The sequence below is a fragment of the Lissotriton helveticus genome, chromosome 3_1 (genome assembly GCF_964261635.1).
Source record: "Lissotriton helveticus chromosome 3_1, aLisHel1.1, whole genome shotgun sequence".
Classification (NCBI taxonomy): Eukaryota; Metazoa; Chordata; class Amphibia; order Caudata; family Salamandridae; genus Lissotriton; species Lissotriton helveticus.
In genome coordinates, this window is record NC_136061.1 from 213809433 (window position 1) to 213829237 (window position 19805).

The 19805-nt window shown below is 48.0% G+C and overlaps 1 protein-coding gene across 2 annotated transcripts in view; it reads left to right on the forward strand.

Annotated features, from left to right (window-relative positions):
* The window catches only part of AP2B1 (adaptor related protein complex 2 subunit beta 1), a 662041-nt gene that overhangs the window by 409683 nt on the left and 232553 nt on the right, over window positions 1–19805 (forward strand). For both annotated transcript variants that reach the window (XM_078679615.1, XM_078679616.1), the window contains exon 14: window positions 16510–16711. In XM_078679615.1, the coding sequence (XP_078535741.1) occupies window positions 16510–16711 (202 nt within the window). The remainder of the gene's footprint in view (window positions 1–16509; window positions 16712–19805) is intronic.

Here is a 19805-nt window from a genome sequence, read left to right on the forward strand (position 1 = left end):
TTTAACTCATAAGTAAGTCTGCCTATCGCACAGCAGAACTGAATTTTACTCGAACATGATTAACTCGTAGGTATACATATCCCTGTATACCTAGGAGTTAAGCGTGTTCGAGTAAAAGTAATGTTCGAGGCATATGAGCTGCAGATTACACACTGTGCATAGATCGCCACATAGTGTTGGGCCCGGATGTTTGCAGTTGTTTTTGTCCTGAAAAGTCTTTGGAAGTCACGAGATAGGTGACTCCTCCTTTGGATTACACTGCGCATGGGCATCGGCTCCATCCTTAGATTGTTTTTTTTACCATCGGGCTAGGATGTGTTTCCTGCGCTCCGGGTTAGACCAGATTCTCCTTCGGCGCGCAATCCTCACCATTTTCGACGGTATTGTGTCGAACGCATTTCCAATCGACGCTACTCTTCAACTTCTAAGTCGTTGGTTCCGGTCGTCGACGAAGGCCTTCGGGCCTACTTAGGCCTTATCTTCTGGCTCATGGAAAGGACGCCATTCAAGAAGTGTCCTCGATGTGGGTTGAAGTTTCCCCACACCGATCTCCATGAGGTGTGCAACCTTTGCCTCTCACCGGAGCACGAGGCCAGAGACTCCAAGAAGACGATTCGGGACCGACGAGCTCGAAGAACAATGGCTCGCTCGCCAGCTTCGATCCCAGACGACATCTTCCAAGAGGGCGTCAACGTGCCAGAACAGGAGCAAGAACATGGCGTCGACAGCAACTCCGAGGCCGACGACTCCGACGTCATCACTCCGGCACTGCGGGTCGTAAGTACACACGTCGACCCCAACCCTTCTTCGACACCCTCCAAGAAGGCTTCGGTCACACCATCGACTTAGGGCCTGGGTGCACACCGAGGGACTGCTTTCCAGGCCCCGCCTTCAGGCTCGGCAAAGAAGCCTATTAAGCCTTTAGGCGACTCAGACTTGAGTCAGCCTACCCCCGGTGCCAGCACACACCTACTGGCACCGAAAAAGAAGCCACCTTCTTCTTCCACGCCAGCTATTTCCACATCTAAGCACTCAGCGCCGAAGATTGGCACCGGCTCCTCGGTACCAAAACCACACATGGAGGCGAGCAAAAAATTGCCACTGAAAGTACCCGACTCCCATGCCTCAGAGCCGAAAAAAGCCTCACAACCGAAAAAAACACACTTTCCACCGGCCAAACATACTGCAAAAGAACATGTTTCAAAGCCGAAGGATGCTACCGGTTCGGTGCCGAAAAAGCCTATGGAACAAAAGCCCTCGGCACCGAAGGATCTACCTCCCACAGAGGAATTATTTCATCCAGATCCTACACAAAAGACTCTTGTAAAAGATCCTAAAACTGGTCGATTGACTCTTAGTTCTAAAAAATGACTATTAGACACGCCCCCACCGGCTCCTCATCCTAAGAAGGACATTGCAACCTCTCCTCTAAGGATGCCTTCTCCTCCTCCTTCTACTCCTCCCCCTACTCCTCCACCACTTCCTCCCCTACCACATCAATCCCCTACACCATCTCCTACTCCATTAGAAGATAATGATGATGATGACGAGGATGACACCTCTGATAACACAGGGGCTGGTGCAGATAATTAGCCCCTAGATAATCCTAGTCCTCCTGGCTCACCTGACCCTTGGGATGATTATAGCACCCCAGACGTCCCTAACATTCCACAAGAGGACATATACCCCTCCAGGTCTTACCCACCAGAGGACACTATGGGATTTAACCAACTTGTCCATAGGGCTGCCCAATACCATGGGGTTTACCAACATACTGACCCAGTAGATGAAGATTTCCTTATGGATACCTTTGACACCACACAAACGTCCACCTCAATTTTACCCATGCTTAAAGGGGTCATTAAGCATGCGCCAGAATTCTTTAAAGATCCAGTTAGCGCTCGAATCATCAACCCCCGATTTGAGAAAAAGTATAAAGCTGCCCCCTCAGAACCAGCCTACATTAAAAGGCCTGCACCACTAGACTCCCTTGTAGTCTCCAACGCACGCAAAAGAGCCAATTCACAAACATCAGGCGAGCATCCCCCACCAGATAAAGAGTCAAAGCTCCTTGACTCCTCAGGCAAAAGAACAGCGTCACAGGCAGCAAACATATGGTGTATTGACAATACTCAGGCACTACTAGCAAGATACGACAGGGCACATTATGATGAGTTAGAATCCATAATGCTGCACCTTCCAGACAAGTACGAAAATAGGGCCAATGAACTTATACAAGAGGGTAAAACCATCACCAATACCTCTATTCGTTGTGCCCCAGATACTGCTTCAAGGGCGATTAATACCAGTGTCCTTTTGCGTAGGCATGCCTGGCTACGCATTTCAGGTTTCAAACCTGAAGTACAAAGTGCCATCCTCAATCCACCCTTTGATGAGCAACACTTATTTGGGCCTAATGTGGACGTATCCCTTGAAAAAAATAAAAAAGGTTACGGACACATCTAAATCTATGGGAGCCTTGCAGTCGCAAGCTCCCAGGCGCTCCTTTCGTCGCTCATCCTACAGAAGCACCACCAGAGGCTACTCCTCAGATAGTCCCTCTACTTCTTACAAAGACCCTACCCAATCCACCTACATTAGGGACTACCAAAGAGGGGTTTACAGGGGTAACAACAACAAAGGCAGAGGTAAAAATAACAACTCCCGCTCTGCATCCACCCCTGCCCAATGACTTCCCTCCACTTCCCCCACCACATTCCACTCCAGTTGGGGGAAGACTATAACAATTCCTTCCGGTCTGGACTAACATCACATCAGACAGGTGGGTGCGACAAATAATTCAATCAGGTTTCTGTCTCGAACTAACATCTACCCCCCCAAACATACCACCCAAACAGCGCCCAATGTCACAAGAACATTTGCTTCTGCTAAGGCAGGAGGTAATATCCCTCCTACAAAAAAGCGCAATTGAACTAGTTCCACCACATCAACAAAACAAGGGAGTTTACTCCCTGTTCTTTCTTATCCCAAAAAAAGAACGGCTCTTGAAGGCCTATTCTAGACCTCAGACCACTAAACCTGTACATACAATCAGACCACTTCCATATGGTCACAGTCCAGCAGGTCTTTCCTCTCCTTTCACAAAACGACTTCCTTGCCACTATAGATCTCAAGGACGCCTATTTCCACATTTCCATTCACACAGCTCACAGAAAGTATCTCAGATTTGTACTGGACGGTCAGCACTATCAATTCAAGGTACTCCCACTCGGAGTCACAACAGCACCGAGTGTGTACCTAGTGCCTACCAGTAATAGCAGCACACTTAAGTAGACAGCACATTCACATCTTCCCATGTCTCAAAGACTGGCTCATAAAAGCCAGCTCCCACCGTCAGTGTGTACAACACACTCACACCACCATCCAATTACTCCACGACTTGGGGTTCACAGTAAACCACACCAAGTCTCATCTGCAACCGTCCCACGTACAACAATATCTCAGTGCCACAATAAACACCTCAACAGCGGTAGCTTATCCCTCTCCTGCCAGGATAACAAATATGCAAGCTCTTCTAACAAAATTCCAACCGCAACACTCTTCCAGCTCGAGTGTTCATGCAACTCATAGGAATGATGGCCTCTTGCATATTCATAGTGACTAATGCAAGACTACAGATGCGTCCTCTTCAAGAGTGCTTAGCACGACAATGGAACCAGGCTCAAGATCAATTAACAGACCTAGTGTTGGTAGACATTCGGACTCACCGCTCTCTGCAATGGTGGAACACCAAAAACCTGTTCGAGGCATGTGGGCTGCTGAATTCATATCTATAGCATAGATCGCCGCCTAGTGTTGGGTCCGGATGATTGCACATTGTTGTCCTGGAAGAGTCTTCGAAGTATCACGAGATAGGTTGCTCCTCCCCTGGACTACAGTGCGCATGGGCATCGACTCCATCCTCAGATTGTTTTTTTCCGCCATTGGGTTCGGATGTAATTTCGTTATCTCCAGTTCGGAATCGACATAAACTTTCTAGGCCAAAAGGCCTTTTTCGAACCGTCGGTATTGTTTGCGTTCGGTGCCCAGTTCTGTTCCGACTCGCTTCCCGAGTTGGACATCCAGGGAGTCGCGTGACTCTTCAGTGATCGAGGCCCAGTCGACGCAGCAAGACTTTTGACGACGCGACATGGAACGGAGCCCGTTCAAGAAGTGTCCCGTGTGCGGATCGAAGTACCCACACATCGACATCCACCCGGTGTGCAACAAGTGCCTGTCGCCGGACCGCGATGAAGCCAACTGTATGGCTTGTTCAAGGTTTCGTTCGAAGAAGACGATTCGGCTTCGGCGCGTGGCGCGCATGGAGGCCCGGCACCCGTGGACATCTTCGACAGCGGAGAAGCGGACGAACACAAAGTTCAGATGCAGATTTCACCTCCAGCTGAAGAAATCGACTACGACTATCAAGTGGATGTCGAAGGCCTAGACGTAGAAGAAGTCGTCGACGAGGTAGGAGACGACAATGAGGCCTATGGGGCCATGGAAGATAGCTCGGAGGAAGAGCTATGCCCCGTTCATACAATTACAAAGGCTCAGGTCGAGGGATCGCCACGCGGCCTTACCCAAGACCTTATACCAGAATCCACGGCCCCGCCTTCAGGCCCGGCTACGGACACTTCGGCGGAGCCGCCATTGTCAAAAACGAAACCGAAAGTGAAACCTTCTGTGTCGACACAACCGAAAGTGGTTGAACCGCCATCGAAACCGAAGACGTCTGCTCCCCTGTCGACACCCTCGTCTTCCGAGGTGTCTGGACAGACCAGGCCGAAGAAAGCTGTCGACCCGGTGAAGTCGGGCAAAACCGTTGAGCCGAGGTTGACCAAAGGCGTCGAGCAGAAGGCCAAGAAGGGCGTCGAGCCAGTGTCCAGCACGGGCGTCGAGCCGAAGTCCAAGAAGGGCATCGAGCCGAAGACCAGCAAGGGCGTCGAGCCGAAGACTGGGGCCCGAAGATGGTTACACAGGCCGCCGACCCGAAGCAGTCAGCGTCGACGTCTGCTGTCGCGGAAGGGGGGCGTAGCACGCCTATGAAGGATACTCCTAAGCCTCGGCTGGAACAGCCCAAGTCATCGACGCTCGAGTCTTCACACGTTGGTGGACCGAGATCGTCTGTCGTGTCGACAAAGCTGTCCGCTTCCTTTACGAAGCAAGTCTCGGACTCCCTAAAACGTATCAGGGACAAGGCTTCAGCGGAAGACCCCAAGACCCCTTCCGCCCCGAAGCAATCTGTCCCGACGTCAAAGTCATCGATGCCAATCCTCTTCACGTTGCCGGCCAAAGGTGGCACCGAAGGCTTTCGCACCACGGTCGGTGCCCGGAGCGAACTTGCAGGGTTCTGCGGGGTTGAAGCCTACTCACCCGTCTGGGGGCTTGAAGCATCGACCACCATTGGTAGAGGAGCAGTCGGAGCGTTTCATCGATGCCGACACCGGGAAGCTTACGCTTTACAAAAGGAAGATTACGGCGACGAAGCCTTTGGAGTCATACACAATTCCTCTAAAGCGCAAAAAGCCTGCTTCGGATTCACCAGTCTTGGTCGAGCCACTAACTCCTCGGCCTCCGAGAATTGCCACACCCTCACCGACTTATTCGGAGATGGAGGATGCTGGGGATGAGGACGAGGAATACAACTTTCCTGCCAACACAGATCCTGATGAACAACAGGACTCATGGGTAGAGGCAGGAGACCAAGGGGATCAGCAGCCCGCCCTTGACCCTCAGGTCTACAACGTCAAGACCTCTCCCACTTAGGATTCTGCGGCATTCAATGCCTTAATTGAGAGGGCGGCAAAAAACCACGACGTTGAGCTGCACGCTGACCCTGTTGAGGTGAACTTCCTCTTTGACACTTTTTCCACTGCTGAAAAGACTGTGAAAACTCTCCCAATGTTGAAGGGGGTCCTGAAACATGCTGCGGACATTTTTAAGGAACCCACGCGGTCAAGGGTAGTCAACCCTAGAATTGAAAAGAAATACAGACCGGCACCTGGCGATCCAATTTACATCAAGGGCCAGTTGCCATTGGACTCTCTGGTCGTTTCCAATGCCCGCAAAAGGGCGAATTCGCAGACCACTGGTGACGCTCCTCCCCCGGACAAAGAATCTAAAGTGCTGGAGGCATCAGGAAAGAGAGTTGCAGCTCAGGCCGCCAATATCTGGCCTATTTCTAACACGCAGGCACTCTTGGCTAGATACGACAGGGCACACTACGACACACTAGAGACCCTGTTGCAACATTTACCAGACCAATATAAAGAGGCAGCGGAGATGCTTATCCAGGAAGGGAAGCTCATCTCCAACGCTTCCATTAAGTGTGCACTTGACGTTGCGGACACTGCAGCCAGGGCAATAAACACCAGTGTGATGCTGAGACGTCAGGCATGGCTCAGGATCTCCGGGTTTAAGCCGGAGATACAAACTACCATCCTCAACCAGCCGGTGAACCCTGACAGATTATTTGGTCCTGAGGTGGATACCACCCTGGAAAAAATAAAAAAGGATAACGAGACTGCTAAGTCCATGGGAGCTCTTCAGTCCCAACAGTTTAGAGGGAACACTTTTCGTCGCTCAGGCAATAGGGGTGTTTCCAGAGGCCAGATGTCCCAGCAAACACAATTCAATAAAGGTGGGGCGCAATCCTCGTACACCAAGCAAAGTAGAGGAGGTTACCGGGGCAACAGCTCCAAGGGCAGAGGCAGGGGCAACAATAACTCCAGTTCCTCCGCCTCCAACAAACACTGACGCCCTGTCACTGCCCCCGACCATTCCACGCCTGTCGGGGGGAGGCTCCAGCAGTTCCTGCCAGTCTGAAAATCCATCACCACAGACAGGTGGGTCAGGAAACTTATCCAGTTCGGTTATTGTTTGGAGCTCACATCCACTCCACCCAACATACCACCAAAACACCATCCTATGTCCACAGAGCATTTGCACTTATTGCAGCAGGAGGTTCTTGTCATGCTGCAAAAAGGCGCAATAGAGCTCGTGCCAGTGGAGGAAGAAGGCACGGGAGTGTACTCCGTGTACTTCTTAATCCCAAAGAAGGACGGATCCCTCAGACCTATTCTGGACCTCAGGCCCCTAAATCAGTACATTCTCTCAGAACACTTCCACATGCTAAAGCTGCAGCAAGTTCTTCCGTTGCTCAATCAGGGAGACTTCCTTTCAACCTTGGACCTCAAGGATGCTTATTTCCACATTCCACTCCATCCCTCCCACCAGAAATACCTCAGGTTCACCATTCAAAATCGGCATTATCAATTCAAGGTCCTTCCTTTCGGAGTGACCACAGCCCCCACAGTGTTCACCAAATGTCTGGCGACAGTGGCTGCGCACCTCAGGAGGCAGAACGTACATGTCTACCCTTATCTGGACGACTGGCTGGTTCAGGCAAAGTCAGCCCAGCAGTGCGCCGCAGACATGTCCCACACCATTCACCTTCTTCACGGTCTGGGCTTCTCACTGAACTATCCGAAGTCGCACCTTCAGCCGGCCCATGTGCGGCAGTATCTGGGCGCGACGATAGATACTCTGGCGGCCACGGCTCAGCGAAATTCAGTGCGGATAGACAACATCCAGTCACTGATCCAAAAGTTCAGACCGCAACACTCACTTCCAGCGAGAGTGTTCATGCAGTTGATAGGCATGATGGCCTCCTGCATCTTCATAGTCCCGCACGCGAGGTTACATATGCGTCCGCTCCAAGAATGCTTGGCGCATCAGTGGACTCAGGCTCGGGGACAGTTGAACGGCCTAGTGTTGGTGACCGGTCGGGCATACAACTCTCTGCATTGGTGGAATCCACACAACCTTTGCAAGGGCCGACCGTTCCAGGAGCCTGTGCCACAGATTATCCTGACGACGGACGCATCTCTCCAGGGCTGGGGAGCTCATGTACTCCACTACACTGTGCAAGGACTATGGACAACGCAGCACAGGAAGATGCACATTAACTACCTAGAACTGATGGCAATGTTCTTGGCGCTGAAGGCATTCAAGGTACATCTGTGCAACAAGGTCGTGTTGATCCGGACGGACAACATGACGGCCATGTACTACATCCAGAAGCAGGGAGGTACACATTCTCCACAGTTGTCTCATCTGGCTCAGAGCATTTGGAAGTGGGCCATTCAGAGGAACATTTTCCTCATGGCGGAACACCTCCCGGGCAAGGACAATCAGATGGCGGACCTGCTCAGCAGGTACAGCCTCCAAATGCACGAGTGGGAGATACATCCATCAGAACTCCGCCCGTACTTCCGGCAGTGGGGTCATCCAGAGATAGACCTGTTCACCATAAGGGAAAACGCAAAATGCCAAAGCTTTGCCGCCAGGCTCCCTCACCCACAGTCGCAGGGCAATGCGATATGGATGAACTGGTCAGGCAGATTTGCGTACGCTTTTCCCCCAGCACCTCTCATACCGCTGGTGGCAAGAAAGCTAAAGCAACACTCGATGACACTCATCCTGGTTGCTCCAACGTGGGCACGCCAGCCATGGTACACCACGTTTCTAGAACTCTCTGTGGTACCGCATCAACGGCTGCACCTCACACCCAGGCTTTTGACGCAGAACCATGGCGACATTCAGCATCCAGATCCGCAACAGCTCAATCTGGCGATCTGGCTCCTGAGGTCTTAGAGTTTGGCTACCTTGACTTGCCTCCAGAATGCATGGATATCATTCGGGAGGCGAGAAAGCCCACCACTAGAGCTTGCTATGCAGCAAAATGGAAGCGGTTTGTCGTTTACTGTACTGAACCCAACATCAACCCGCTTGATGCATCCATTCCCAACATCATATGTTATTTGTTGCATCTTTACAAATGCAATCTTGCATATGCTTCCATTCGGATACACTTATCCGCCATAGCGGCTTATCTTCAAAACAGGCAGCATCTCTCTGTTTTCAGAGTGCCTGCCGTCAAAGCCTTCCTAGAAGGCCTGAAGCGGGTCATCCCTCCCAGGACCCCGCCAGCTCCTGTATGGAACCTCAATGTGGTCCTCACCAGGTTGATGGTCCCACCCTTTGAGCCTCTTCATTCATGTGAGATTCAGTTCTTAACGTGGAAAGTGGCTTTTCTCATTGCCATTACGTCTCTCCGACGTGTTAGTGAGCTACAGGCGCTCACTGTACAAGAGCCATTCATTCAAATTTACTCCAACAGGGTGGTGCTGCGCACTAACCCTAAATTTCTTCCTAAAGTGGTTTCGCAGTTCCATGTCAATCAGACCATTGAACAGCCCGCGTTCTTTCAAAACCCGGAGACAGTGGCCGAAAGAATGCTCCACACTCTTGATGTCAAACGAGCCTTGATGTACTACATCGATAGGACCAAAGACTTTAGGAAGACACAACAACTCTTTGTTGCCTTTTCAGCCCAGCACAAAGGCAACCCCATTTCCAAAGCAGGTATAGCCAGGTGGATCGTTAAGTGCATTCAGATTTGCTATCACAAGGCAAAGCGCACTTTAACGGTCCCTCCCAGAGCCCACTCCACCCGCAAGTTGGGGGCCTCTATGGCTTTCCTTGGTAATATCCCTTTGGAAGATATCTGTAGAGCAGCCACATGGTCTACACCACACATGTTTACTAAACATTACTGTGTAGATGTGCACTCCAAGCAGCAGGCAGTTCTTAAAACACTTTTTCAGACATCTGCAGCTGGCACAGGCGGCCGCCGTTAATGGAGGGACCGCTATGTATTCTATGCTATAGATATGAATTCAGCAGCCCACATGCCTCGAACTGAATATGCTACTTACCAGTATGCATCTGTTCTTGGCATGTAGGGCTGCTGACATTCATATCGCCCGCCCTCCTCCCCGGCGCCTGTGGCGGCTGCAGACTTTTTACACTTACTCTTAGCATGGCCATCGCTTACACTGTTACACTCCATCTTTGCCACAATGGCTAAAAACAATCTGAGGATGGAGTCGATGCCCATGCGCACTGTAGTCCAGGGGAGGAGCCACCTATCTCGTGATACTTCGAAGACTCTTCCAGGACAACAATGTGCAATCATCCGGACCCAACACTAGGCGGCGATCTATGCTATAGATATGAATGTCAGCAGCCCTACATGCCAAGAACAGATGCATACTGGTAAGTAGCATATTCATTCCACGGGTCGACCGTTACTAGAGCCAGTTCCTCAAATAGTCATAACAGCGGACGCATCGCTCTCCTACTGGGGAGCTCACCTACTGCAGCACACCACCATGCAGGGCAGGTGGACACCGCTGCAAAAGTTACTCCACATTAACGACCAGGAGTTACTAGCCATATTCCTAGCCCTAAAAGCATTCCAAAAGCAGATATTTGGCAAAGCTGCATTAGACCGCCCAGTCAACATGACAGCTATGTACTACATAAACAAACAAGGAGGGACACACTCTCTGCAACTGTCTTAGTTAGCGCAGCAGATATGGAGATGGGCTATACCTCTAAACATCTTCCTCTTAGCCCAACATGTTCCAAGGGTACAAAACACCATAGCAGACCTGTTAAGCCGTCAGATACAACAGATCCACGAGTGGGAACTTCATCTACAAGTTCTTCAACCGTTCTTTCAAATGTGGGGACAACCTCAGATAGACCTCTTCGCCACCCACTAAAACGCCAAATGCCCAAGCTTCGCCACCAGACATCCACACCCGCTGTCCAAAGGCAATGGGATATGGATGAACTGATCCAGCAAATTTTCGTACGCTTTTCCTCCTCTCCCACTGCTTCCACTAGTGGTACGCAAAGTACAGCAACATTCCCTGACTCTCATTCTAGTTGCTCCAACTTGAGCCAGACAACCGTGGTACAACACACTGCTGCAACTTTCTGTGGTACCGCACCAAAGGTTATGCCTGTCTCCACGCTTCCTAACCCAGAACCATGGAGAGATCAGACACCCGGACCCAGCTCAGCTCAACCTAGCGATCTGGCTCCTGAGGTCCTAGAGTTTGGTTATCTTAACCTTCCCCCTGAATGTATGAACGTTATTAAAGGAGCTAGACGCCCCACCACTAGGGCATGTTATGCAGCCAAGTGAAAACATTTTGTAATATACTGTCATAACAACGACATCAATCCTCTAGATGTGTCTATTCAACAAATCATAGGACTATTACTGAACCTCCAAAGATGTAACTTAGCGTTCACGTCTATTAGACTGCATCTTGCTGCCATTGCAGCATACCTACAAAATAGACAACATCCATCACTTTCTAGAGTACCTACCCTAAAGGCTTTTATGGAGGGCCTTCATAGAATAATTCCTCCCAGAGCACCACCTTCACCTGTGTGGAAGTTAAACATTGTTCTCACACGGTTAATGGGACCTCCCTTTGAACCTTTACATAAATGTGAACTGCAATTCTTAACTTGGAAAGTCGCTTTCCTAGTAGCTATTACTTCTCTCAGAAGAGTTAGTGAGCTACAAGCATTCACCATTCAAGAACCTTTTCTGCAAATGCATCATAAAAAGGTTGTTCTCCAAACCAATCCTAAATTCCTTCCAAAAGTCATTTCGCCCTTCCATCTCAATCAATCTGTAGAGCTGCCCGTATTCTTCTCGCAGCCACAAACGGTCTCAGAAAATGCTCTTCATACCTTAGATGTCAAAAGAGCATTGCTTTACTACATTGAAAGAACACAACCTTTTCGTAAAACTAAACAACTTTGTGTCTTTTTCACCACCACACAAAGGCAACCCCATATCAAAATTTGGGATAGCTAGGTGGATTGTCAAATGCATACAGATTTGCTACCACAAAGCTAAACGTACTTTATCTGTCCCTCCTAAAGCCCATTCTACAAGAAAGATGGGGCTTCAATGACATTTTTAGGGAACATTCCCTTAGATGACATCTGCAAATCAGCTACATGGTCTACACCACACACATTCACAAAACAATATTGTGTAGATGTGCAACCTAAACAACTAGCTACTGTGGGCCAGGCTGTACTCAAAACACTGTTTCAAACTACTGCAACAGATACGAATGGTCGCCGCTAAGAGTGGGTACTGCTATACAGTCTGTGCACAGTGTGTAATCTGCAGCTCATATGTCTAGTACGGAAAATGCTACTTACCAGTATGCATCTTTTCTTGGCATGTAGAGCTGCAGAGTTGCACACGCCCGCCAGCCTCCCCGGCTACCTTTATCTGTTCCAGTATTACCTTAATTAGATACAGCTTACATGAGCATCCTTCCTGTTTCTTACAAAACGTCATCATTTCCCTGCTGGCGAAAAACAATCTAAGGATGGAGCCGATGCCCATGCGCAGTGTAATCCAAAGGAGGAGTCACCTATCTTGTGACTTCCAAAGACTTTTCAGGACAAAAACAACTGCAAACATCCGGGCCCAACACAAGGTGGCGATCTATGCACATTGTGTAACTGCAGCTCTACATGCCAAGGACAGATGCATACTGGTAATGTTGTATAGCATTTTACGACCCTAGTGTAATTTTCCCGATTCATGCCCTTATATAGGTATAAATCATCATGTACATATATAGGCATAGTAATCATAACCATATTTAGACATATCTCATGCAGTCCAAATACGGCAGGGCTACTTCCACTAGTTCCGAAAATCTACAACGATTTCTTGGAAAACTTGACTTCAGCAGCTAGGGACTTCCCCTTGCTTGAATACTGACTTGTCCAAGAACTCATGGATTTTTCAAAGAACTGAGACTCTTTGATGACGTTATTATGTCCACCTTTACATCAATCTCGGCACCTTCAAGGTATAAATATGCCCACACTTGCTATAGCAAACACACGGTGGTTTGGAGCAGTTCGACTATCTACTTGCCCGACTCATCCTGCTACAGCAAGTGCCGAAGGAAGCCCACCCTCCAGGAGACGCACTGAGAGAGTCTTCTTACTGTACGCATTATATTTTGCAACCAGTATTACGATTGTAGCAGTTCATTTCTTCTGCATGAGAAAGAAGACTGTTCAATAAATACTCTTTTATTGAAAACGCCCGTCGATCTATTTCTCTGCACCTCAGGTGAAACGAAGCATGCACGAATGACTGAGTAAAATATCTATCTATTGTTTCCACGACTCTGAAGATCAGTTTTATCTTGGGGAAACAAAGTTGTCATGTTTATGCGGTTGTCAGAAACTAAATCCCTTCTTGTGATCTCGAGAAAGTTTCTAATGACCTCTGAGCTAGCTGGCACTCACAATTAAGTCTAATATATTCGATAGCGACCTAGTAGACATAAGTCCTACGTCACATCTATAGGATATATTATTCCAATGCGCAGAGCCTATTGGAACTACACTACAGTAAGTAGCATTTTCCTTCTGCTGTGCGATAGGCAGACTTACTTATGTGTTAAAGTATTGCCGTCTCAACCTCACACAGAGAAAGGTATGGGAGTTCAACGATCCACTCACGCCCGGTATTATGACGGGCACTCTGATTGTCACCACGCGGTCAAGGATACTGGATGGAGCTGTACATCACAACATACTTCATCTGCTCTATTCGGTGTCGAACAGCCCCCACTCCCTCTCAAGTCTCACTCCAGCAATTGTTGGGGGCTTGTTAAAGGGTAATTGCTCTCACCGACACCTTTGACCTTCTCTGCATGTCAGCAGCCTCAATATCATATGCAGTCCTAAGACCCAGAGGCCCACAAGAGGAAACGTCAGAAATTGTAGAGCACATAGAGTACAGCTTTAGCAAAGGCCCCTTCGCTCTCTCCACAAAGAGGCCTTCTTCAACAGTGGTCACGCCCATTCGTTCGCTAGCCTAGATGAAAATTGCACGTTTTGACCGAGGATGGCGGAGAATTATTTGTTAGCTGTGCGATACATATAGTAGTGAGTTTTTGTTAACCAGATAGCGAGATCCGAGAGGCGGGCAAAAAAGGAACATTCTCACTAGTGCTTTGGTTAGATGGATCATGTTACCTTTGGACCAATTAAGGCACTTAAAGTGCCTGACGTGTCTTGTTAGGTTATTTTGTGCGCGGTGGCTGAAAGCATGAATATTTTAATAAACCGCTTCTATAATGTATATTATATTAGCTTTGTAAGAAGGCAGCACCAAACACTTGTCTCTCCTGCCTCCGACATTTAATTTGGGTGTTTTTCTTTTCTTTTTCTATCTATTGTGATGTGAAGGGGTCATCTGCTGTTCTATTCCATTTACAACTGCTGTTACATTCAATTACAATTGCTGTAACAATCAAGTATTGTTTTCTCAGTTAAAGTGAAAATATATCTACATTGGTAAATTAACAAACGCACTCAAGCGCATCCATGATCTCCCGGGCGCATGCATAATACTATATACTGACTGTGAGTTGTAATGCAGCACCACAGATAAACTACTCTGCTACTGTAATCATGCAATGATGATAAGAATTCATATTGCATTGTGTTTATTTAAATATTGCACATGTATCTTGATAGGTGGGACATTTTAACCTGTGCTGTTCCTTATCAATCAGTCATTTGTAGAGCACACTACATACCCGCAAGGGTCTCAAGGAGCTGGGAGGGGTGGGGGCGCTACTGGTCAAACAGCCAGGTCTTAAGTAGCCTCCTGAAGGTCAGCAGGTCTTGGGTCTGTCGTCGTAGGCTCAGTGGGTGGGTGTTCCAGGTCTTGGCAGCGAGATGGGAGAAGGATCTCCCGCCGGTGGTTGTTCTTCGGCTGCGAGGGACGGTGACGAGTGCGAGGTCGGCGGAGCAGAGCTGGCGGTTTGGGGTGTAGAAGAAAAGTTGTCTTTTGAGGTAGGCTGGGCCGGTCTTGTGGAGTGCCTTGTGTGCGTGGATGAGGAGCTTGAAGGAAATCCTCTTGTTGACGGGGAGCCAGTGCAGGTTTCTCAGGTGGGGGGGGGTGTAATGTGGCTGTGGCGTGGTACATCGAGGATCAGTCGTGCAGAGTCTTTTTGGATGCGTTGCAGTCGTTTGATGAGCTTGGTCGGGGCTCCCGCGTAGAGGACGTTTCTGGAGTCGAGTCTGCTGATGACGAGGGCCTGGGTGACTGTTCTTCTTGTATCTGTTGGGATCCACCTGTAGATCTTGTGGAGCATGCAGAGGGTGTTGAAGCAGGAGGAGGAGACGGCGTTGACTTGTTTTGTCATGGAGAGCGTTGAGTCGAGGATGATTCCCAGGTTGCGTGCATGGTCGTTGGGTGTCGGGGCTGCCCCTAGTGCCGTCGGCAACCAGGAGTCGTACCAGGCTGAATGGTTGGAGCCGAGAATGAGGAACTCCATCTTGTCCGAGTTCAGCTTCAGTCGGCTGATCTTCATCCAGTCGGCGACGGCCTTTATTCATTTGTGTAGGTTATAAGCTTTCACACACTGCGTGAGTGATCACTCAATAAAAGTGCTGAATATTTATTTTACCTGGGACCATTCCTTCTGGCTAATCTACATTTGTAGAAAATTACAAAATGTATATGCGAATAAAGGTTTCCTCGCTAAGATACAGACTTTCATGAGCCTCGGCTGTGTAGGCAGTTAATCAATTGTTCATCAACTACATTATGCTTCATAACATTGTAAGCATCAGGCACTCTAGCCAAAGCAATCTGGTCCCTAAAAGATAACAAACATTTGCAATGCAATATGTCTTGAGCTATTGGCATTGTAATTGACAATGCCTTTTATTTATGTGTTTTGAAAACCTACAAACAGTGCGTAAACACACACTTTGTACTTCTAGTAGTTGCTTACTAGAAGCAAGGCTGGCAGTAACTGCGCCTCTTTTACTGCCAGTCTTGCTTCTCGTAAGCAAGGACTATTAGTACAAAGTGCGTGTTTACGGACCGCTTACAGGTTTTCAAAATACATAAATGAAAGGCATTGTCATTTACAATGGCAGTAGCTCAAACTCTCACAAAGGCGAGAACTATTGCATTGCAAATGCTTGTTTTATTCTGTTGGTGACCTCAAGTTGAACATAAAACATATTTTTTAACGAGGGAAATGGGTTTCCAACTTGGTGGTTTTGTTGCTGCTTAAACAGCCCAGAACAAAGTTCTGATGTGGCACACATGAGGCAGAAAGCATTCTACGTCTTCCTATTATAAATTTGAACTGGAGACTTGTAGATGTTGGCCTGAATTCCTGTCTCCTTCAATAGATGGCAACAGATTTGTTTATCATCTGCTTTATCCTAGAGTACTTGTGGTCTCCATTTGAACACATAAATTTATATACATTTTGTCATGGAAAGTATGCTTGTAGGTTGTGTGATCTCAGATAGGAGAGATGCTGAAATTTCAGTCCTGTCTGCTTGTAATCTCTTTACGATTGTTCACAATGGAAATGTAGTTCTCAAAAAACATCAATTGTTCATGTCTACGGTATTGGTGTTCCTCCATATTAATCTAGGATTATTTCTTCCATAGTCTTTATTCTTGTCCATATGATCTAGCAGTCTTGTGATTTTTCAATTGTTTTGCTTTATGATACATGATCTGTTGGGTTAAGATGGCTGTTAACTTGTTCTTTGCAGCATTGACATTGGGGACAGCCCAGTAGGACCCCCAGCATCTGCCTCCGTAGATCAACAGCAGCAACAGCAGGTCATTCCCTCACAAGGCGACCTTCTAGGGGATCTCCTCAATCTGGACCTCGGCCCCCCTGGAAATGTTCCTGCTGTGTCTTCCATGCAGATGGGAGCTGTGGATCTCTTGGGCGGGGGGCTGGACAGCTTGGTAAGTATTTTCGTCCTAATCACTTAGATCTAGTGGTGTGATTCTTAGGCTCTGCATATTTGCTCCTCCATTCGGCCTACTAAGCTTCAAATTTTCTATCAGAGCCCTAGAACATTCTAATAAATTGAATTTGTGCCACAATAGGCATTATGTCATTGTTTTTTGGCCGACTTGAGCCTCAACAACTTGTGTAGCCTACACCCAAAACCTGGTGCGCCTGATATGCAGCCTGACTCAGGCACCACGCATGAGGAAAACACAATTGCATTACTGTATGTTACGCTTTCATCCCGATTGTGACTACATAAGGAAGCTCCACTGCCAAATCCATCAGAAGGTCCTTCTTGCATTGCAAGCTGCCTGTTGCCCTCCAAAGCTGGTTGACTAGTGAGCTTCAGGTCGTTTCTAAGGTCATATGACATTTCTGTTCCCCTTGAGAATCACAATCTCAAACTACCATGGTTTCCTGAACTAGGGTATGTTCACTCCCTGCAGCACAATGTATAGTATGGCCAGTACCAGGACGAAACACGCTATGCATAGGCGATTCGGCTGGTACTTCTGGGAGCAGGAGATGCCGGTCATTGCTGTACGCAAGAAAAAAACAGCCAGACTCTTTCCATAGAGCCATGAAGAGCTCTAGAGACCGACACCTGCATGCGTCTACAAGCCCCTCTACTGTGCTTTCTTTGCATCACCCTGCTGTGCCCTTTCTGTGTTCCCTCTATGCCCCCTCTGCTGCAGTCTCCGTGTCCTTCAGCTAGGTTCTCTGTCCCCTTCGCTGCTCTCTCTGAGCACCCTCTCATCGCCCCCCCCCTGCTGTGCTACCTACCTCGACACTCCCCCCTCCTGCTGTGCTGTTGCTGCACCCCCGCTGTCCTATCTCTGCACCCACCCCTCCCTGCAGTCCTGTCTCTGCACTCACTTCCTCCGGGCTGTCTCTGCACCCCCTCTACCATGCTATCTCTGCCCCACCCCCTTAGTAGTTCTGTCTCTGCCCCGCCCCCTGTGCTGCACTGTCACTGCCCTACCCCCTCTGCTGTGCTGTCATTACTGTGACACTTCTAATGTGGTGTTTGCCCCTCCCCATGCAGGTTTGTCACTGTGCCGTCGCTGCCTCACCACTTAGATGATAAAAAATAGAATTTCTTATTTTACTTTTTTTGTAAACACATTCATTCATTCTTGTAAATTGTAAAATAGTGGTAATAGTTCCCAACGTTGTGAGACTAGGAGGTACTGTAAGAGCATCTCTGGGTTTAATCCATCACCGTTCTTTAGCCCACTCTGCCACCCCAGTTCAGACATGGCCATATGCAAATCAGTCTGACCCTGTGCCTCATGGGAACAGTCCAGCCAGAACTGCCAAGCCATGCCTTCCCTGGACCGGAAAGTGAGTGTTTGATTGGTTCAGATGCTCCGTCCATCACCACCCCCTTTTGTACCGCTTTGTTCGCCATAAGTTAGCAGGGTATGCTCAGACGTGAGTCTCTTGCTCACTTTGCCACTGGATTCAAGCAAGCCTGGCTGAAAACGGCTGAAATGCCAGAAACCGGACCTAGGAAGCTTGTTTCCCGTCCAGGGAAGGCATGGCTTGACAGTTCGGGCTGGACTGTTCCTATGAGGCACAGGATCAGACTGATTTGCATATGGCCATGTCTGAACTGGGGTGGCAGAGTGGGATAAATGTAGTTATTTAAAAAATCTGCCATGGATCCAGCTCTCCAGGAATGACTTTGGAGAACCCTGACTTAAAACCTTTGCATAGTGGTACTTTTAGACCTGACAGCCTTAGGGTGGTCCCCCTCCCTCCCCCCAAACATTTTTGCCTTATTCCTCCATTCTATTGCTGATCACGTTTTTGCTGGCCTTAGGACTCTGTGCACTTTACCACTGCAAACCAGTCCCAAAGTGTATGTGCTCACTTTTCTAAAAGTAGTAAAATTGCCTTACACCCAATTGACACATTTAATTTGCTTGTACGTCCCCAGTAAAATGGACTTGCATGTAGCCAGGGCCTATATATTTAATGTTACTAGTGGGCCTGCAGTACTGATTGTGTCACCCACTGAAGTGTCCTCTTAAAAATGAGTCGGGCCTGCCATTTCATCCTCTGTGTGCAGCCGAAATTGCGATTTCTACCTGTCAAAAATAAACATTTTGCCACGCCTAAACCTTTCTTTTTAATACAGATAGAACACTCCTAGATTAGCCCCTAAGTAGCACTTAGGCAAAGTGCAGTGTATTTAAAAAGTTGGCCTGTATTTTTTATTTTTATATGTCCTGGTTGGTACAAGGTCTCTCCAATAGGATAACGTTGGGTTAACGGGTTACATTTAATAATTGATGACTTTCAATTGGAGCAGGTAGGAATGTTCGGCCACATGCATCAATGTAGGAATTTGCGATTCCTAAATTGCGAAATTTAAGGAATCGCAATTTAGGAATCGCAAATTCCTATGCATCAAGAAATCGCAAAAGTTTTTGCGATTTCTTTATTTTTCTTATTTGCGATTCCTTAATTGCGAATCGCAATTAAGGAATCGCTGTACATTGATTCCTATGGGCCTAGAGGCCCATAGGAATCAATGGGAAGGCATTCTCATTTTGCGAATTCGCAATTAAGGAATCGCAAAATGAGAATGCAATTTCAAGGGTGCAGGGGGGGGGTCCAAAGGACCCCCCTCTGCACCCCTTAAATGTCACGTAAGTACATTTTTCTCACACACATGTCCCAAGGGCATGTGTGTGTGTAAAAGTTAAGTTTCAAAAATGCACTTTTGTGCATTTTTGAAACTTTTCGCAAATTACCATGAAGGTTTACTTCATGGAAATGTTCCCCTTCCTAATTGCGAATTTGCAATTTAAAAAAATCATGCATAGCATTTTAGAAATCGCAAAATTTGCGATTTCTTAAGTGCTATCGCAATTTAAGAAATCGCAAAAAATTGCGAGTTCTTAAATTGCGAAAAATGGAAAAAAAATGATGCATCCCAAAAAAGGTTTTTGCATTCGCAAACGGCCGAATTTTGCGATTCGCACCGTTTGCGAATGCAAAAAAGCTTGATGCATGTGGGCAGTTGAGTTTGGTGTC